At 46.6% G+C, this 21,725-nt stretch overlaps 1 protein-coding gene across 1 annotated transcript in view; it reads right to left on the bottom strand.

Moving 5' to 3' along the window:
* Nucleotides 1-1,211: 1,211 nt before the first annotated feature.
* Nucleotides 1,212-21,725, bottom strand: part of CACNG3 (calcium voltage-gated channel auxiliary subunit gamma 3) — an 89,809-nt gene continuing 69,295 nt past the window's right edge. Inside the window, exons 2-4 of the mRNA XM_010367876.2 lie at nt 17,741-17,824; nt 8,639-8,779; nt 1,212-2,267 (exon numbers count right to left, since the gene is read on the bottom strand). Coding sequence (XP_010366178.1) covers nt 1,756-2,267; nt 8,639-8,779; nt 17,741-17,824 — 737 coding nt within the window. The 3' untranslated portion in view covers nt 1,212-1,755. The remainder of the gene's footprint in view (nt 2,268-8,638; nt 8,780-17,740; nt 17,825-21,725) is intronic.

The raw sequence follows: 21,725 nt of genomic DNA, 5'->3' as shown, positions 1-21,725 counted from the left end.
CCTCCCAAAGTGTTGGGATTACAGAAGTGAGCCACCATGCCCAGTCAACATATTTCTCGTGCTTTCTAACATCAAATATTTAAAATATTCAAATCCTTCCATTCTCTCTTCCCAGAGCCCTCAGAGCCTGTGCGTATACTCTCTCTCTCTCTCTCTCTCTCTCTCTCTTATATAAAGTAACTTCCATTTGGCTTTTATCTTGCTACAGTAACACTTGCTGTGGCCTGAACTGTTTCTCCATCCACCTTCCCATTCCCTCAAAATGCATATGTTGAATCCCTAACGCCCAGTGTGATGGTATTTGGAGATGAGATCTTTGGGAGATAATTAGGGTGAGATGAGATCACAGGGGTGGGACCCATGGGACCCACACTGTGGGATCTGTGCCTTTATGAAAAGAGAAACTGAGAGAGAGAGAGAGAGATTACTTTCTTTCTATCATGTGAGGACACAGCAAGAAGGCTGCTGTCTGTAAGTCAGGAAGAGGAGCCCTGAGCAGAAACTGAGTTACTTAGCCTCCAGAACTTTGAGAAGTAAATGTCTGTTGTTTAAGTTACCAGTCTTCGATTTTTTTATTTTTAAGAGCTGGGGTCTCAGCTAGACTTGAACTGTTTAACTCCTGGGCTCAAGTGATCCTCTGGTTTCAGGCTCCAAGGCTGTAGTCCCATGAGCTGGGACTACGAGCTCATGCCACCTCTTCCGGCCCATTTTGATATTTTGTTGTCACAGCACAAGCAGATCAACACGATGCTTACTCTGCCTAAAATCCACCAAAACATTGAAAAATATGTATTGATTGTTTACAATGTGCTAATCATTTTACACACAATGTTTTATTTAAACCTCACAACTCTGGAGGAGAATGCTATTATCATGTTCCATTTTACAGATGAGGAGACTGAGGCTTGAGGCTTAGGTGACTTGCCCAAGGTCATAGAGCTATTGCGTGCCAGATTTACATCTTGAAAACCAGCATTCACTCACCCACCCCCAGGTAGCCTCCAGGAATTCAAGCAGAAGGGCCTACTGATTCGGACATTTGTGGGAATACCTTACTAGCTTCCAAAGTTACAAGGTGAGCCTTCGTAGTGGCTCAAGTGTGGATGAGTAAAGTTCAGCTTCCAAGACGGACGTGAGCCAGTTTGGAGGCAGGGGAGTGAGTTTGTGTAGGAAACACCCAAAAGAAACAAAACACCCTCCGGCTCCGTTGGTTACGACAAGGCAAAACCTTTAATAACATGAGTGCTTATTACATTAGCTGCTTCGGGGCTCTGACATCTTTGATTTCTGGTCATGTTTTTCTAACACATAAAGGTGAATGCCTCCCTCAGGCCACCTGGGCGGTGGTTGGTTTCCTGAGGATTCGTGTGGGTAGACAATGGGGACAACTATGAACGCGCCTGATGGAGATTCGGAAATCCCCCCTGGCCACCACCCGTGACTTTTAGTAAAGTCCTCTTCCAAGGAGGGAAGAATGTGGAGGTCCTTCCAGTAAAGAAGGAAGAAAGGAAAACATCTGGCACAGATACACAGAGAGAGAAATGACATTAAGGGATTGGCTTGAAAAGTTAGGGAGGATGGAGGGGTTAGGACTTGGAGGGTGAGGGGCAAATGTGGGAGAGGGCTGAGTCCATTTGGTTTCATTCTTTGTAAAAAGTAATACCATCACGAGGACCATGCCATGCAACCTCAGAGACATCTCTGTACACTTCCCCCAAGGCTGTGCTGGGCGTGGGGCAGAGGTCAGAGGTCAGTTCAGACGGGCGTGGTGCGCCTGTTGGCCGGATTATTATGCAGTGACTCTTTGAACTCTTTGGGTGTGGAATTGTGGAACTGTAGAAAAGCGTGGTCCCGGTCGGAGTTGAGGAGGGTCCCCATGGTGATCTTTGAGGGGTCCCGGGAGAGGGTGAACATCGAGATGTCAGTGGAAGGGATGGTGTGGAAGCCTTTGCTGATGGGGGACAGGTCTCGGGATCTGGGCTCGGTGGAGCGAGAACTTGACCGCCTCCGGAATCGATACCTGTAGGGTGGGAGGCGGGCAAAAGTAGATTTCTTCAGGAACTCCGAGTGAGATTTGGCTCGTAACTGCTGATGTTTTTCAATATAGATGTGCACGGCAACCACTCCTACGATTTCTGCGATGATGAAAGAGAAGGCTCCGAAATAAAAGGACCAACCATAGGAGTAACTTTTTTTGGAGTCACGCTGCCCGGGGTCTCCAGCGTTGGCTGATATATAAACTATGATGCCAATGATGTTGCTTAACCCTAAGAGAAGGGGAAAAGAAAAATACATCCTTTATAAACCTCAGCGAGAACTGTCACTTTCCATCTTAAAATATTAATGGGGAGAGAGGATAATGGATTATAGCTGGGAACTCCAACCACTGAGATCTTCTTGCATGGTCTGTCACTTGGGAAAGGAAGAATTCTGCTGCTCAGTTCCAGGCAATGTGTATTCAGCTAAAGAATACACCCTACTCCTACAGCAAGTACAGAAGAACTCAGAATGCACTTATTTTTCCCCATAGAAGCAATTCATCTCATCAACAATTAATCTTTGGCACTAAGTCATGAAGATTGTAAAACGAACAAGATACACGCCCTGCCCTTGGATTCTTTACCATTAGTAGCAAAGACTGACATGTAAATGCAATTACAGGAAAATACAGTAAGGGTTCTACCGGAGACACATAAAAATGATTCAGGAAGAGAAGGAGAGAGAAAGACTAAGAACCTGGCACTGAAGATGAGGTGACATTTGAGCCAGATCTGAAAATTAAACAGGGGTGAGCCAGGAGATGAAAGACTGTTGACAATGGCATGTGAGAGAAGGCAATGAGAATAACTTACTAGGGTTCTAACTTGGGTGCTTGGGAGGCTGGTGGCATTTTGAGCTCAAATAAGAGGCAGCAGAGAATCCAGGTTGCGATAAAAGAGGAGGTTTGAACACATTAAGTTGGAAGTGCTTATGGAAAGTCCAAATGGAGCCGCTCAGTGGAAATGTATGGGTCTGGAGCTGAAATTTGGGACAATAAATAAACCCATGGGGAAGAGGTGGGAGCTTACCAAGTCTTTTTATCTGCACAGGATTTGATAATGCTTCAGATCAGCTGTTGTTTGAGCACGAGGACACCAGGACTTGGGGAACAGGAAGCTGTTACCTCCAACAGGCAAGGCTTGCAGACTTAGCTTCCCAGAGTGCCAAAATTGTTGGAAATAGCTGCTTAGCCCACAGGAGAGGAATCAAATTCCTAGGTAGTGGTCAGTAGGAGCAGGAGATTTGTGGGGCTGTGCACATCTCTGCCTACCTTTCTCATGTTCTTACTCCGAAGGGGATATGTCTCTTTTTGTCCCTTTGTTTCAAGGGCCTCATCCAGGGCTTGGTGCCAACAATGACTCATGGAGGTTGTTGGTACACCAGCTGCCATCTCTTTGCCTCCAAATTTAGGCTACCTGTAGGGTGGTGCTAAATGGAGGTTGTCCCTCATTATAGTTTCCGACAACAGTTGGTGAGCAACCATTTCCAGGAGCCTCCTGAATTCTCTTTTTTGTTCCTTGGATGTTCCATACTCTTTGTGGGCATCCCCAAGATCTCCCTACAGTCCAGCAACCAAAGGGTTAAAGCTTGGTAGAGCAGGAGACACAGGACTGAGCTCCAGTGCCACCCTTCTGATTAGCTGGTGCACATCCAGTAGGATTATTTGTTTTTGTTGTTGTTGTTGTTGTTGTTGTTGTGTTTTAGAGATGGGGTCTTGCTCTGTTGTTACCCAGGCTGGAGTACAGTGGAGCAATTATAGCTCACTGTAACCTCAACCTCCTGGGCTAAAGGCACCCTCCCTCCTCAGCCTCCGGAATGGCTGGGACTACAGGTATGTGTCACCAAGCACAGCTATTTTAATTTTATTTTTTTAGAGATGGGGTCTTGCTATGTTGCCCAGTCTGGTTTTGAACTCCTGACCTCAAGTGATCCTCCCACCTTGGCCTCTCAAAGTGTTGGGATTACAGACATGAGCCATCATGCCCAGCCTCAATATTTTGAATAGGACTTCTGATTATATTTCATCTAAATCTTGTCTCCAGAGTACATGGCTAAAATCTGCTGCTTCTCTCCTGCCTCCTCTTGGCTCTACCCAGCACAGACATTCAGCAGGTAGGCAGCAAGTTCTCATCACTGAGCTATTTCTTATGATGGGGGCTGACACATCCAGCTCTGTGTCAGGCTGCAAGAAACCACAGGGTGACAAACGGCTCCTCTTCCTGGAGCGTCAATTTGGCTTGAAGATGAGTAGGGAAGACATATTCTTTTATATTAAAATGAACATGGATATAATAAGGAGACGGCAGAATTCACATGAATTTTTAAGTCAAATGGGAGTCAGACTTCAAAGACGTCTCAGCTCAATGAAGGTGGCTTCTATTGATGTCCCCTGACTCCCCCGGGCCATGTTTTTTCTCTCCTCTGCCATGAGGAATATTTTGGTGGCAAAGTTTGGAAAGTCCCCAAAGAAGGTCTTTCTGGCGGCAACGCGGTGGGTAGGGGGGAGTGGGGGAAGGAAAGAAAGAAGTTCAAAGAGAGGCTCAGATGTTAGACTGGGCTGATAGGAAGCCAAGTGAGTTGCCAATGATTTACAGGGCACTTACCATGTGCCAGGCACTGTGCAAAATCTTTATATGCATCCTACCTATTAATCATTGCAGCAGGGCCACTTAAAAAATGATTTCCCTTTTACAGATGGGGAAACAGACACAGAGAAGGTAAGTAACTTCCCATGTCGAGCACAGCCATTAAATTAAAAGTAATTGCAAAAACCACAATTATTTTTGCATCAACCTAATAGAAAATGGTTGAAATGAGATTTGAATCCAGAGCTCTTAGCCATGGTGGATTTAGATTTCAGTAACAAGGCTTAGGGAAAACAAGACGTGAGTAGGCAATTGCTTTGTCCTACTTTCAGACTGTAAACTCCCTGAGGGCAGGAACTAGGCTTATCTCCTTCATTGCTATGGCCTTAACTCCCAGCCCAGAGTCTGATTCATAGCAAGAGGGCAACGCATATTGAATGAGTGAGTGAGTGGAGTTGATATGAGAATTAAATGGTACATTGTATGTGATAATAGCTACTATGTGTTCAACACATACTGGATGATAGGCACCACTCTGCACACTTTATCGCTACCAACTCATTTAATCCTCTTAACAGCTTCAAGAGGTGAGGCCATTATGATTCTCATTTTTCAGATGGGGAAATAAATGGAAGCACAGAAAGGTTAAGTGACTTGCCCAAGGTCACACAACAGGAAAGTAGTAGAGCTAGATTTGCACCAGGCAGCCTGACTTCAGAGCTTACGCTCTTGGGCATTCTGCATAGTATCTGACACATAGTAGGTGCTCAAGAAAGGATTGTTTTCTCTTTTTTCCCCCCAGCACTCTTATTTACTGATTTCAAAGGTTGTTAATTGCTTGCCTCAAATGATCAACCTTAGCATAGATGAGCAAAGAAGAGCCTTCGAGAGTAGTGAATCCTCCAATCCTTTCATTTTAGAGGTGGAAAAACAAGATCTTCAGGTTCTTTAGGGAGATCAGTGGAAGGGTCTGGGATTAGACCCCAAGCCTCTGCCTTCCCATCAGGCTTCCTCCACAGACTCACACGCTTTCTAGTTCCTACATGTCTAATTTACCTGCTATCCCTCACAATACCTCTTGTGAGAAGAAAGTTGCTGGTGACACACTCTTCCCTAACAATCCCCTTGGGGGACAAAATAATGATCTCTTGTTCTCAGGAAACTGTCACATCAGCATGACACTGGAACTGATCCCCTGGATCGGCCAAGACCAAGCGCCTGGGAGGTCCGGACGGGGCCACCAGTGACAGGAGCGTGCCTCGAGACAAAACAAGTCCCTGGATTTGCCAGATGCTAACATCTGTCCACACAGAGCAAGGTAGGGGCCACTGCCACCTGTGGGCTGATCTCATTCCCCTGGGGCAAGATGGCAGTTTTCTTTCTGGTCTGTTGCTTGAATCAGTTCTCAGAGACTCAGCTTTAGATAGTCTCCCTTTCTCATCTTACGGAGGGGGAAGCAGTGCGGAAGGAATTCGCGCAAGATCTTGTGGGGCTCCAGATTTTGGAACTGTGTTGTTGCTGCTTTTCTAATACTGGAAAATCATATTGTGCTTTCTCTGTACAGTCTCTGATATGGTTTGGCTCTCTGTCCCCACCCAAATCTCACTTTGAATTTTAATAATCCTCATGTGTAAGGGTGGGGCCAGGTGGAGATAATTGAATCAAAGGAGGAGTTTTCCCCATACTGTTCTTGTGGTAATGAATAAGTCTCATGAGAGCTGATAGCTTTTTGTTTTGTTTTGTTTTTGTTGCTTGTTTTTGTTTTCATTTAGATGGAGTCTCACTCTGTCACCAGACTGGAGTGCAGTGGCAAGATCTTGGCTCACTGCAACCTCTGCCTCCTGGGTTCAAGCGATTTTCCTGCCTCAGCCTCCCAAGTAACTGGGACTACAGGTGTGCACCACCACGCCCAGCTAATTTTTGTATTTTTAGTAGAGACGGGTTTCACCATGTTGGCCAGGATGGCCTTGAGCTCCTGACCTCAGGATCCACCCACCTCAGGCTTCCAAAGTGCTGGGATTACAGAGGTGATCTGATGATTTTATAAAGGGGAGTTCTCCTGCACAAGCTGTCTTGCCTGCTGCCATGTTAAGACGTGACTTTGCTCCTCCTTCGCCTCCCACCATCATTGTGAGGCCTCCCCAACCATGTGGAACTGTGAGTCAATTAAAGTTCTTTCCTTTATAAATTACCCAGTCTCGGGTATGTCTTTATTAGGCAGTGTGAGAACAAACTAATACAGTCTCCTTCCAGCAAACCCCATGCAGCTGGTACTATTATCATTATGATTATGACTATTTTGAGACAGAGTCTTGCTCTGTCACCCAGGCTGGAGTGCAGTGCTGTGATCATGGCTTACTACAGCCTTAACCTCCCAGGCTCTAGCAATCCTCCGACCTCAACCTCCTGACTAGCTGGAACTATAGGCACCCACCACCACGCCTAGCTAATTTTTAAACTTTTGTGCAGATCGGGTCTCACAATGTTGCCCAGGCTAGTCTTGAAGACCTATGCTCAAGTGAATCTTCTGCCTCGGCCTTCCAAAGTGCTGGGATTACAGGCACGAGCCAACAAGCCCAGCTGCAGTTGGTACTATTATTATTTGCCATGTTATAGTCAAGGAAACCAAATTACAGAGAGATGATCACATTTCCCAAGGCCTGATTGGTGGATCCAGGATTGAAATCCAGGGGGGTTGCAAGCCACTCTTCCTCACCGTTCTATGCTGTCCACCACTGTCCCCATCCCAATCAGTACTCTCCCATCACCTTGCAAAGTTTGAAAGTCATCACCAGAGTCCAGCCCGGTCTTCCTCCATCCCTGCCCTGTTCTTTGCTTCTCTAAAGCATTTCATCCAGATGGCACTGATCCACCCCAAGAGGAGTGGGGTAGGAAGAGATGGTAAAGGGATGAAAGCAAGGATGAAGGATGAAAACCCAGAGGGAAGCAAGGAAGACAGGACACCAGTGAAGGGATGGAGGTGGAGGGAGGTGAGAAAAGGCAGAGAATAGGACCATTTTCTGAAGGTTGTCTCTCAGCGTCCTTGCCACCCTGTGCCTTCTTCTGGTCAGGGCTGCTATTGACTATAAGGTCTTCCCCCAGAGCATCTCGGGCTGCTAGTCTTTACCTTGTTCCCAGAGATGCATGGAATAATAAGAGAATTTGAGTACTTCAAAAGCTGGATGGGGCTGGACTCTCGTGATGACTTTCAAGCTTTGCAGGGTGATGGCAGAGTATTGATTGGCATAGGAACAGTGGAGGAGAGTATAAAATGGTGAGTAAGAGAGGCTTGAACAATAATTAGCTGGCAAACACATATCTCGAGGGGCCAGAGATAGTACATGAACATGCCCAAGTGAACACAAAAATGCACCTCTATATTTTTACATTTACTGATTTATTTTTTAGAGATGAGACCTCACTTTGTCACCCAGACTGCAGTGGAGTGGCAAGGTCTTGGCTCACTGTAGCCTTGATGTCCTGGGCTCAAGCAATCCTCCCACCTCAGCTTCCTGAGAAGCTGGGGCTACAGGTGTGCATCACCACACCCAGCTAATTTTTTAATTCAAATTGTTTTTTGTAGAGATGAGGGTCTCACGATGCTGCCCAGGCTGGTCTCGAACTCCTGGACTCAAACAATCCTCCTGTTTTAGTCTCCCCAATCAGTTCATACGTACCACATATGCAAGCAGCAAGCATGTATGTACACTCTTATAAATCTCTCTCTCCTTCTCTCTTTCTCTCTTCTGCCCCTTTCTTCTTCCCTCTCTCTGTTTCAATCTCAGCTGATCCTGCCATGCTGTTTCCTCCCCGTTTTTCCTTCATGCCGGCTTTAGCTAGAATTTTGGCATCTTTGGTTCTAATGAAATTCTTTGAGTTCTCATCCTTAGCACAACTGGAGCATTTTCTTGCTCCTTCCCTGGAGGGAGCCCTGAATAGCATTGCTTCCTCCGTGTGGCCCTGGCTTCGGTTTGGTATCTGTGACGATCTCAGGGCTGGGGCCAGACACTCACCTGCAGAGACAAAAAAGATGCCCGCGCTGAGAATGACATTGTGTCTGCTGCGGTGGAACTCGCTGGCTGCCACGCAGAGCCCGCCGAAGAACAGCAGCGTGACACTGAGGATGGGGAAGACACTGGAGGCCCTCACAGCTCCTGCGGAGAGAAGGAGAGAGGCTTCTGCCTGTACCCAGCCAGCCCCTGGGGTCCTCCCACTGCAAGCGTAGGGATGCCTGAGAGGAAGGCAGCACAGGAGGAGAACAGAGCCCATGTCTAACATGAGAACATGAGCATGAGACCAGGCACTCAGGGCCTGTGCTTAGAAGGAGTCTTAGCACTTGGGGTTGATGCTCTGCAGTCACCATCCTGAGAGTCTTAACAATTTTATAATCGAATGTGTGTTTTATAAGTGAAGTCGGATGGAACAATGACACACGCGCTGGGGCTTGGAGACTTGACTTATGTGGAACCCCACTCCCTACCTCCCCACCTATCACCAACACCTTCCCACCTCCCTGCCTCCCTGGAAAAGGCTCTCAAACACCCATTCTCCCTCCTCAGCCCAGTGACTACTGCTCCTGCTTTGCCCTTGGTGGGAGCCCAGGAACAGACACAGGGAGAGTCAGAGTTGGGTGCAAGCCCTAGGTCCCTGGGAGGGTTTGCACTCACCAGGAGAGTGTCCCCACACCCAAAGAGAGTGATATTAAATGGCAAATAGAAAACACCATGATAGATTGAGAGAGATCACAGAAAAAATTAAAAGTTTTTTGTTTTGTTTTGGTTTTTTGTCTGAGGTTTTTTGAGATGGTGCTTATTCTGTCACTCTGGCTGGAGTGCAGTGGTACAATCATGGCTCACTGTAGCCTCACCTTCCAGGCTCAGGCAATCCTCCTGCCTCAGCCTGTCAAGTAGCTGGGACTACAGGCATGTACCACCATGCCTGGCTGATTTTTGTAGTTTCTGTAGAGATGGGGGTCTCGCTAAGTTACCCAGGCTGGTCTAGAACTCCTGACCTCAAGCAATCTTCCCGCCTCAACTTCCCAAACTGCTGGGATTACAGGCATGAGCGCCCGGCCTAAGCGCACAGGATTTTCATTTCACACTAGAACCTGCAAATGACGCAGCCAGCCCTGTATACAGGGACTCCCATCAGATCACATGCTGCTCATTAAAATGCAGAATCTTTCCCTGCACGCATCTACATTTGCATAGTAGAGAGTGTGACAACACCCATTAAATACCCATTTAGTCACGAATGAACAAATGAATTTGCTTATTCATTTGACAAATATTTCCTGAGCACCTAATAGATGCTAGGTGCTGTGGCGGGTGCTGCAGTCATAGCTGACATGTTTAAGCACCGCAAGGGTGCAGGCACTGCCCTTCAGAAGGGACACCGGCTGAGGAGTCGAAGCAGAGTCCTGGAGGTCCCTGTGTCAGCTTCTTACTAAATACTTTCTGGATCATGGAAGGCCCTAAGGTACTGGGAGAGGGGCCTCATGTGGTTGGGGTCCCAGTATTTACCCATCCAGTATAAGAGTATTTTCTGGTGGATCCAGGCCAGAACACATCAGCTGAATAAATTCTGTGCTCATTGGTTTACCAAGGAGCCAGGGATCCTGTTCTCATGGGGCTTATGCTCTAGTAGCAATGACAGGCAGGACCAGCTACATAATTTACAGGGCCTTGTGCAACACAAAAATGTGAGGCCTAGCTGGGCATTGTGGCTCAGGCCTATAATCCCAACACTTGGGAGGCAGAGGTGGGTGGATCACCTAAGGTCAGGAGTTCAAGACCAGCCTGGCCAACATGGTGAAACCTGTCTCTACTAAAAACACAAAAATCAGCTGGGCATGGTGGAGGGCACCTGTAATCCCAGCTACTTGGGAAGCTGAGGGAGGAGAACTGCTTGAACCCAGGAAGTGGAGGTTGCAGTGAGCCGAGATTGTGCCATTACACTCCAGCCTGGGTGACAGAGCAAGTCTCTGTCTCAAAAGAAACAAACAAACAAAAAATAGTGAGGCCTCTTGTTTCAGAATTGTTAGGAATTTCAAGATAGTGACAGCAGAGCACAGAACCAAGGGTGGGGCCCTTCTGAGGTCCAAGCCCTGTGTAACAGGTAGGACCACAAGAATCCTACGCCTGTAATTCCAGCACTTTGGGAGGCTGAGGCGGATAGATCACCTGAGGTCAGGCATTTGAGATCAGCCGGGGCAACATGGCAAAACCCCATCTCTACTAAAAAATAAAAAATTAGCCAGGCATGGTGGTGTGCGCTTGTGTTCTTAGCTGCTTGGGGGGCTGAGGTGGGAGGATGACTTGAGCCCAGGAGGCGGAGGCTGCAGTGAGCCAAGATTGTACCACCGCACTCCAGCCTGGGCAATAGAGTGAGACCTTGTCTCAAACAAACAAACAAACAACAACAACAACAACAACAAAAACCCCATAACCCAGGCAAGAGCCCTTCATAGCTTGGACTTGGGGGTAGACCTGAGGTGGTAAGATGTGGCCAGATTCAGGGTGTACTTTATATTTTGAAAGTAAAGCCAACAGAATTCGCTGATGGATTGGCCGTGGGCTGCTGGTTGTGTTTGGTCTTAGGTGCTGAGCGAATGGAGGAGCTTCTCCTGACCAACGACACATGCGAGGTATGTGGGCCAGGGGGGAACACGAGTTTATTTTGGCTCAGGGGTTCAAAGCTTAGTTCACATTAGTCAGTGTTCAAGCCTTTAACCTCCATATTCACTAGGTGTTTTTCTGCCTGTTTAGCTCTGGTCATTTTCATTTGCTACTGCACTTTCATTTGTTTGTTTGTTTGTGTTTGCAGTTTTCTGAAAATTTGGTAACTTATTTAACCTGTGGGCCTAGGAGGGATGAAGGGGGAGGCCTGAAGTGGGGGGCTGAAGGCATACAGGTGTGAAGAGGTCAGGAGATTGAGACCATCCTGGCTAACACGGTGAAACCCCATCTCTACTAAAAATACAAAAAATTAGCCGGGGGAGGTAGCGGGCGCCTATAGTCCCAGCTACTCGGGAGACTGAGGCAGGAGAATGGCGTGAACCCGGGAGGTGGAGCTTGCAGTGAGCCGAGATCGCGCCGGTGCACTCCAGCCTGGGCGACAGAGCAAGACTCTGTCTCAAAAAAAAAAAGAGAAGATGGAAGGGATTTTGCGGTGGTGGTTTGAAACTGACCAATCATCTATGTCTTTCTTTCATGAGGGAGGGAGGGCAGGATGTATTGCGGGAGGGAGGGAGGAGGGATGAGAGTTCTTTCTTTCTTTTTTTTTTCTTTTTCTTTCTTTCTCTTTCTTTCTTTCTTTCTTTTTCTTTCTTTCTTTTCTTTCTTTCTTTCTTTCTTCTTTCTTTCTTTCTTTCTTTCTTTTCTTTCTTTCTTCTTTTTCTTCTTTCTTTCTTTCCTTCTTCTTCTTCTTCTTCTTCCTTCCTTTTCCTTCCTTCTTCCTTCCTTTCTTTTCTTTCTTTCTTTCTCTTCTTTCTTCCTCTTTCTTTCTTTCTTTTTTCTTTCTTTCTTTCTTTCTTTCTTTCTTTCTTTCTTTTCTTTCTTTTTTCTTTCTTTCTTCTCTTTCTTTCTTTCTTCTTCTTTCTTTCTTTCTTTCTTTCTTTCTTCTTTCTTTCTTTCTTTCTTTCTTTCTTTCTCTCTCTCTTTTTCTCTTCTCTTCTCTTCTCTTCTCTTCTCTTCTCTTCTCTTCTTCATGGAATTTCCCTCTGTCACCCAGGCTAGAGTGCAGTAGTGTGATCTCTGCTCACGGCAACCTCCGCCGCCCGGGTTCAAGCAATTCTCCTGTCTCAACTTCCTGAGTAGCTGGGACTACAGGCGCATGCCACCATGCCACCCTAATTTTTGTATTTTTAGTTGAGACTGGGTTTCACCATATTGGTCAGGTTAGTCTCGAACTCCTGACCTCATGTGATCCACCCACTTTGGCCTCCCAAAGTGCTGGGGTTACAGGCGTGAGCAGGCATGTAACCATGCCTGGCTGAAACTGGCCCAATTTTCTAATAGGCTGGATGCCCATGAACTGAAGCTTGAGAAACTTACATGTGTAAGTTTCAGTGAAATGAAATGCACCTGCTGCCTGTTGCCCAAATCCTATTCCTTGCCCCTCCTGTTTTCCTTCCTAGCTATATCAACCCTTAACTTTAATTAGGCACGATTAGTGTCCTTGCTGAGTTCTGGTCTGCTGCAAAGTCCTGCAGTTCTGTTATGCAGGCTCGCAGGAGGCAGAGCTGGCTCCTGGTTCCTTTAGCTCCCAGATCGAGGGGGCCATCCCAGGGAGTGAGCTCTGGGGTTCTGTATGTGAGTGTAGCTTATTTTTAATGGGCCCAGCTGTGGGCACAACTTATTTATAATTTGTAAAAATGTACACATATGACCCATGGGTTTCCAGTTGGATTCTTGCCTTGGGCCCTTGCAAATATTAGGGGCAGTTCTCCTCCAGTGGTTTCAAGCACCTGTTTGGGACTTGTGGACTAACTTTTAAAGGGATCATTTGCATTGCATATTGACAAGAATTGCTTGAATATTCAATGTAATGAGTGTAATTAATAAAAAGTGAATACCTTTTAAAAAATCAAAGGATGGCCGGGCGCGGTGGCTCAAGCCTGTAATCCCAGCACTTTGGGAGGCCGAGACGGGCGGATCACGAGGTCAGGAGATCGACACCATCCTGGCTAACACGGTGAAACCCCGTCTCTACTAAAAATACAAAAACTAGCTGGGCGAGGTGGCGGGCGCCTGTCGTCCTAGCTACTCAGGAGGCTGAGGCAGGAGAATGGCATAAACTCGGGAGGCGGAGCTTGCAGTGAGCTGAGATCGGGCCACTGCACTCCAGTCCGGGTGACAGAGCGAGACTCCGCCTCAAAAAAAAAAAAACAAAAAAAATCAAAGGATGATTAACCTTTGATGTGTGCCCTAAGAAAATGATCTGAATGTTTGAAGCTATTGAACTGTGTTGGTTCCACAAAAGTGGATATTTGGGCCTGCCACAGTGGCTCATTCCTGTAATCTCAGCACTTTGGGAGGCAAAGGCAGGTGGATCGTTTGAGGACAGGAGTTTGAGACCAGCCTGGGCAAGGCATAGGGGGACCCCAACTCTACAAAAAATGTAAAAAGAAATTAGCTAGACATGGTGGTGGTGGGTGCCTGTAATCCCAGCTACTCAGGAGGCTTGAGTCTAGGAATTTGAGGGTGCAGTGAGATATGATCGTGCCACTGCACTCCAGCCTGAATGACAGAGCAAGACCCCATCTCAAAAAAAAAAAAAGTTTATGTTTGAAACATGTGGATAGGAGATATGTGAATGTGACTGTTTCCCAAGTGGTGCAATCATCATTTGGGAACCCATTGGTGGGGAGACCTCACTCTTTGTCCCACAAATGAGATGCAAGCAGATCCTGTCAACTCTGGCTATAAGTGTCTGCCTCAGACAGGAAATTTTCTGCTGCCATTTTCTCCTAAGTCAGTGGAAGTCCACCTTGCATTTGTTTTAGCCCAGTGGATACATTGGCAACTTCAGATCAAAGAGGTTTTTACTGTCCTCCTTCCCTGTTTCTCCTTCCCAAACTATATGGAGCTAAGTTAAGGTCTTAAGGGTGGGGATATAAGCTTGTTCTAGTGTAGCCCCACCACTGGAGTCTGAGTAGGACTTTCTGAGTCCAGTGCTGTGTTGTGAGAGTCTCTAGTCAACAGAACCCGTGGGTTTTGAACCTTCTGCTGTAAGAGGCGTTGGAAACAGAGTGACTCCATCTTGAATAAGGGCTGGGTAAAATGAGGCTGAGACCTGCTGGGCTGCGTTCCCAAGCACAGGATGAGATGGGGGTCAACACAAGATATAGGTCACAAAGGCTCTGCCGTAAAACAGGACGCAGTAAAGAAGCCAGCCCATACCCGCCAAAACCAAGATGGTGATGAAAGTGACCTCTGGCTGTCCTCACTGCTCTTTATATGCTAATTATAATACATTAGCATGTGAAGAGACACTCCCACCAGCACCATGATACTTTACAGATGCCATGGCAATGTTAGAAGTTACCCTATGGTCTGAAATGGGGAGGAACCCTCAATTCCTGGAATCGCCTGCCCCTTTCCTGGAAAACTCATGAATAATTCGCCTCCTATTTACCATTAATCAAGAAATAACTAGAATATACTAGGTCAAGTGGTCCATGCCACTGCTCTGTTGATGGAGTAGCCATTCTTTTGCTTCTTTACTTCTTGAATAAACTTGCTTTCACTCTATTTTGTGGACTCACCCTGAATCTTTCTTGTGTGAGATCCAAGAACCCTGTCTTGGGGTCTGGATCTGGACCCCTTTCCAGTAACGCTGCTATGGGTTTATGCTGTAGCCTACCCCAAAGAGCACAGGAGAAAGAGGAAACAGCAGAAAAGAATCCCAGTCCCACCAGGGTTGTGGGTCAGGACAGGGAATGGCAGAGTGAATACCAGTGCAGGGAGAACCCTGCGGGAATGTGCTCCCAGCCCTACGTGGCTGGATCAGGCTGGATCAGGAATTCCAAAACTCTCAGCAGGAAGTCTGTGTGCTCATTAAGTCCTCTCCTTAACCTTAGCCCAATTCTGCTGCTACTGGTGAAGCTTAGGTGGACCCTGGGCTAGTGGTGAGGAGAGAGGAAGAGACATCTTCCCAGACCAGAGAAAAATACTTTGTCAGAAAAGCTATGGGCCTCTCTGAAGAACTTAAAATCAGCTATACAAGTTGTGAAGTAGAAGTCACAGTTCTGTTTAGTCTCTGACAGGGCAAGCGTCAAAATGTTTTATGAACATAGGAAAGAAAAACAAAGAAGATAGGCCGGGCGCGGTGGCTCAAGCCTGTAATCCCAGCACTTTGGGAGGCCAAGACAGGCAGATCACGAGGTCAGGAGATCAAGACCATCCTGGCTAACACGGTGAAATTCCGTCTCTACTAAAACATACAAAAAACTAGCCAGGCGAGGTGGCAGGCGCCTATAGTCCCAGTTACTTGGGAGGCTGAGGCAGGAGAATGGCGTAAACCCGGGAGGCGGAGCTTGCAGTGAGCTGAGATCCGGCCACTGCACTCTAGCCTGGGCGACAGAGCCAGATTCCGTCTCAAAAAAAAAAAGAAAAACAAAGAAAATATATGGGCACTCTGGTAAAACCCCACTGGTGACTAACACCGTTCTCTATTGAGAAGATGCAAGTAATCTGTGTCATCTCTCAAAATTTGGTCAAGCTACATCTCTAAGTGTGGCTAATTTTGCTCTCCACACTGAATCTTTTTGAGCTGCTGATGTGAGGGGTGAGAAAAGAAAACAGCGTTTATCTGAGTAATGCAAGTCCTTTTAATGATCAGGCCCAGAGAGACATTAAAATGAGGCAGTATCACGTCCTTCCCTCCTCTTTGAGCTGCATGCTCATCTCTTGAAATTGCTTGCTTTTGCCACAAGTAGCATAAATTAACCTAATAATGCTGCATCTGACACTATCCTCCACACCCTATAGCCAATCACGAATCAATATTATTGATTAGTGCAAAGGCACGATCATGGCTCACTGCAGCCTCAGCTTCCTGGGCTAAAGCAATCCTCCCACCTCAGCCTCCCGAGTAGCTGGGACTAAAGGTGTGCACTACCATGCCTGGATAATTAAAAAAAAAAATTATGTAGAGTTGGTGACTTGCTATGTTGCCTAGACTGGTCTTGAACGCCTGGCTTCAAGTGATCCCCCCATCTTGGCCTCCTAAAGTGCTGGGATTACAGGTGTGAGCCATTGCACTTGGCCTCATTATCCTTTTGAGTGAACTCAACACACATTCTTGCTGAAGAAATTACACTGAAATCCCAAATCAGGTTCTCTCTGTGCCTTGACCAATAGAAGGCTCATCTCTGCAGTGAATTTTGCTATTGCTAATCCCATGCAAGAAATGGGAGCTAATGCATATTGTCTCCTGACTGTGTGTTGGGCCCTAAGCTAAGTGTAATATGCGTTAGTTTACTTAATTTTCATGACCCTGTCAGGTGGATGGCATTATAACCTCCATTTCAGAAAAAAATGAAGGAAGTTAGAAACTAGAGAGGTAAAGCCACTTGCCCCAGGTCCAACCCAGCTAGTAAAGTCAAACAAGGGTCAAAGCCCAGATTCCAGAGGCCTTGGCTCCAAGCCACCACACTCTCTTGGCTCCTACACGCTGTAGTTGTGACAGTTCATGTCATATCCAGGTTACCGAATTTGGAAAAATCCTACAGAGACATTGGCCCTATCCCAGGAGGATTGAAACTGGAGGGAAGTCAAAGGAAAGGTGAACTTGGGTTTGTATTTATTCTCCTAGGCATTGCCCCTTGGGACCTCACACATTAGCATCTCACCTCACCCGTTAGCACTCTGCCATTAGCACCTCCAATCCCCTCCCGGGAAGGTGAAAACCTGCATTCAAGTTGGAGAAAGTTCCTTAGATTTTTCTCCTAAACTGACTAAAAAGAACTTTTCAGTTTTGACTCACCTACTTTTTGGGCTCTTTTCCTTCCTCCCTCCCTCCCTGCCTCCTTCCCTTCCTGTCTTCCTCCCTTCTCTTTCTTTTCCTCTCTCTTTCTCTTTTTCTTTCTCTTTCTCCTTTTCTTTCTTTTCAGAGACAGGGTCTCACTCAGTCACACAGGCTGGATAGCAGTGGTATGATCATAGCTCACTGCAGCCTCAATCCCCTGGGCTCAAATGATCCTCCCACTTCAGCCTCCTGAGTAGCTAGGAGTACAGGTGTGTGTCACCACAAGCAGCTAATTTTTTAATTTTTTGTGGAGATGGGGTCCTGCTATATTGCCCAGGCTGATCTCGACCTCCTGAACTCAAGCAATCCTTTCTGGCCTCTGCCTCCCAGAGTGCTGGGAATACAGGCATGAACAATTCCCCACCCCACTCCCTGCTTCTTCTTTCTGTTTCTAATTCATTGAAACTAAAGGGGCTTAGCTCTCAGAACCACACGAATGTCTCTGTGTACTGGCACATGGGGCTTCTTTGCACTTGTCCATCTCTAGGGATGGATGCTGAGGAACCTCCAACTCAGAGGCAGCTGGGTGGTGGCAGGGGCCCATCCCTTCCTCCCAGAGAGACTCCAAAAGCCGGGGAACTTACGCAGGAGATACTCAGCTGTGTCCTGTTCGTAGTCAGCATCTTCAGGGAAGTGATCGATTTTCTTGCACACACCTCGGAAAGCCCCTGTGGAAACAGATACGGGTTCTGAGCCTGGGGGAGGAGACAGAGCTCCGGGGGCCCAACCTGGGTCCTTACCGCTATGTGCAGATCCTTTCTCTGGTTGTTGGGGGCGCTAGGGTTGTTGGGCTGGTAGGCCCAAGAGCACCTTTATTTTTTATTAGAGTCAGGGTCTCATTCTGTGGCCCAGATTGGAGTGCAGTCGTACAATCATGGCTCACTGCAGTCTTGAACTCTTGGGCTCAAGTGATTCTCTCACCCCAGCCTCCCAAGTAGCTGGGACTATAGGCGTGTGCCACTATGCCTGGCTAATTAAACATTTTTTGACAGTGAGAACAAAAGGTCTCACTATCTTGCCCAGGCTGGCCTCAAACTCCTGACCACAAGTGATCCTCCTGCCTCAGCCTCCCAAAGTGCTAGGATTACAGGCATGAGCCAGTGGGATCAGTCACCAACAGCATGCTTCTTTAGGGCACAAAAAAGAGATGAGTGGAGGCCAAAGATAAACAGTACCAAGTGGGAGATGGAAATGTGCTGCTTTTTAGATTTTGCAGGATGTTGGGATCCACTTTACAAGGGCAAAAACACCATGAAACATAAACACTAATTATGAGGACTATCTTATCTTTCCTCTCTCCTCCAGTCAGTGAAGGTAAAAGCAGGTAGAATTCAAGTACATCATTTTTTTTCTGCTCATTTTACCAACGAGGAAACAGGGCTTAAGAAATTTTCTTCAAATCACTCTGATAAGTAGTTATTTAGGTTGATGCAGAAGTAATTGTGCAATTACTTTAGTTATGCAGGTTGGTGCAAAAGTAATTGTGCAATTAGAGATGGGGTTTCACCGTGTTAGCCAGGATGATCTTGATCTCCTTGTGCAACTGTGCAATTACTTTTGCACCAACCTAAATAGAACTGGCATTCCAACCAAGAGCTGAATCCAGGCATTCCAGAATAGTCCTCTCTCCCCAGCAATGTTCATATCTGACCACAGGACCCTCCCTTTCCTTCTCTGCCCTCCCAAAGGATCACAGCTTACTGTCCCTCGCTGTGAGTTTCACCCCTTCAGGAGCCTGAGTTTTGCTGAACGTGCATCTTGAACATTTGTCCACATTTGCTGACTGTTTTGTTTTGTTTTGTTTGAGATGGAATTTTGCTCTTGTCACCCAGGTTGGAGTGCAATGGCACGATCTCGGCTTACTGCAACCTCCGCCTCCCAGGTTCAAGAGATTCTCCTGCCTCAGCCTCCAGAGTAGCTGGGATTACAGGCACCTGGCACCACGCCTGGCTAATTTTTGTATTTTTAGTAGAGATGGGGTTTCACCATGTTGACCAGGCTGGTCTCGAACTCCTGACCTCAGGTGATCCACCCACCTTGGCCTCCCAAAGTGCTGGGATTACAGGCATAAGCCACATTGCCCAGCCAAGGTGTGGATGTTTAATCATCATTTTGGGTATTGGTTAACTAGACAGTTAACCAGTCTCTGGGGGCAGTTAATAGCTCTGCCAGTTCTTTTAAAGGAAAACAAATTTTCCAGAAATTATGCATTCTTGTCCCTGTCCCTGTCTGTGTAGCTGGAGTGGAATGTGGCAGGGTTGGGGGGGCGGGCGGGCATTGTGATGTCGTGGAAAATGGACAAGGTTCAGAATCAGACAGAGCTGCGTTGGTATTTCAGAGCCATTATTGTAAGAATGAAATAAGACTATACATGAACATGAGATAATTTTTGCAAAGCTCTAGGCATGTCTTAATAATGGCTGCCACTTATTAAGTGCTTCCGATTGGCCAGGCACATAGCTGAAACCTTATATCCCTTATCTCATTCACCCTGTTTACCACCCCAGGAGGTAGAGGCTATTAATATTAACATTTGGTAATGAGACAATGGAAAATCACAGAGGAGATGGTGTCACAGCTGGTGAGTGACGGAATTGATTTTTGGAGCCAGGTTTCAAAGGCTGTGGTTTCACCATTACACTATGAATAGTAGTCATTATTATTATGGCTACTATCATGATGTCTATTATGATCTCATAAAAATAAGAGTGTCATATATTTAATTTCTTCTATAAGTAGGCTCCAGGCCAGAGCCATTTCACAATAAATGCCTTGGAATATGTAGAACATCTCCTTGGTTCTGATTCTCTGCTCACCAGGCAAAGAATAGACTCAGAACCAGGAAGGAGGTTCAGGAGAGAAGACTCAAGGAAATTCCTAGAAAAAAGACAGACCCATAATTTCTTCCCTGATACTGAAAAAAAAAAGACCTTATTTATGCTTGTTCATAGTTTAGAGTTTCATTTATATATTCCCGTTTGGTTTTACACCCCATCCCCTTCCAGTTGACTGGATAAGAAATCATAATAAGTAACACACATGTGCACCTACTATATACCAGGTGCCATTCTAAGCATTTATGTTTTTTTTTTTTTTTTTTTTTTTCTGAGATGAGTCTCACTCTATTGCCCAGGCTGGAGTGCAGTGGCACGATCTCAACTTGCTGCAACCTCCTCCTCCCAGGTTCAAGCGATTCTTGTACCTCGGCCTCCCAAGTAGTTGGGGTTACAGGTGCCCGCCACCACGCCTGGCTAATTTTTGTATTTTTGGTAGAGACGGGGTTTCGCCATGTTGGCCAGGCTGGTCTTGAACCCCTGACCTCAGGTGAACCACCCACCTCAGCCTCCCAAAGTGCTGGGATTACAGGTGGGAGTCACTGCGCCCAGCCACATTTACGTGTTTTATCCTCTTTAGCTATCTAAATGACTTTACGAGGTGCCTAATGTTATTTTTTATTTTTTGGTTTTTTTTTTTTGAGACAGAGTCTCGCTCTGTTGCCCAGGCTGGAGTACAGTGGCGCAATCTCGGCTCACTGCAAGCTCTGCCTCCTTGGTTCATGCCATTCTCCTGCCTCAGCCTCCCAAGTAGCTGGGACTACAAGCGCCCGCTACCATGTCCAGCTAATTTTGTTTTTGTATTTTTAGTAGAGACAGGGTTTCACCGTGTTAGCCAGGATGGTCTCAATCTCCTGACCTTGTGATCTGCCCATCTTGGCCTCCCAAAGTGCTGGGATTACAGGCGTGAGCCACCGCGCCCGGCCTGAGGTGCCTAATGTTATAATGAGGCAAGGTTATTAATACAAGGAGGAAATTGAAGCTTAGCCAAGTCACTGATTTACTCAAGGACACAGTTAGACATTTACTAGCTGACCCCAAAGATAAAGTTCCTAACTATTATTATGAATTGCAGTCTCTTCAACAAGTCTCAGTGTTGTGAGCTAAGTTCTTTGCCTGGCGGCTTCATGATCATTTTATAGCCCACCCCCTACTATTGATATCAGCAATGAACTGGACCAGTGGCTTCTCCATTAACTATGCTTCCCCATGGCATGTGCCGGGGTGCCTGGGCAGGGGAGGGATGTTCATAGTGACACCATCCATTGTTAATTGATTTCCATACTCCTTGTTATTTGCTGTTTTCCATACTTGAATTCCATGAAAGATTTCAAAGGAAGAAAGTGTTCAGGTGAAGATGGAATGGGAACACTACTGAATACAGACCAGTCAAAATTATTGAGGGAATTAGGAACTACATACGTGTAGGCATCTGCTTGCAAAATGGGCCTATTCATGGTGCCTTCAGGCAGCTTGAGACTAAGACTTAGAACCAGCAAATACCAGTAACTCCTGGAGACACAGTCACTAGTTTTGTTGTTGTTGTTGTTTATTTGTCTTTTAGGCAGAGTTTCGCTCTTGTCACCGAGGCTGGAGTGCAGTGGTGTAATTTCAGCTCGCTGCAACCTCCACCTTCCCAGTTCAAGTGACTCTCCGGCCTCAGCCTCCCGAGTAGCCGGGACTACAGGCATGCGCCACTATGCCCAGCTAATTTTGCATTTTTAGTAGAGACACC

Source organism: Rhinopithecus roxellana, chromosome 20 (genome assembly GCF_007565055.1).
Source record: "Rhinopithecus roxellana isolate Shanxi Qingling chromosome 20, ASM756505v1, whole genome shotgun sequence".
Lineage (NCBI taxonomy): Eukaryota > Metazoa > Chordata > Mammalia > Primates > Cercopithecidae > Rhinopithecus > Rhinopithecus roxellana.
Note: the sequence above shows the minus strand (reverse complement) of the source record. Positions and strands in the feature narration are given on the sequence as shown.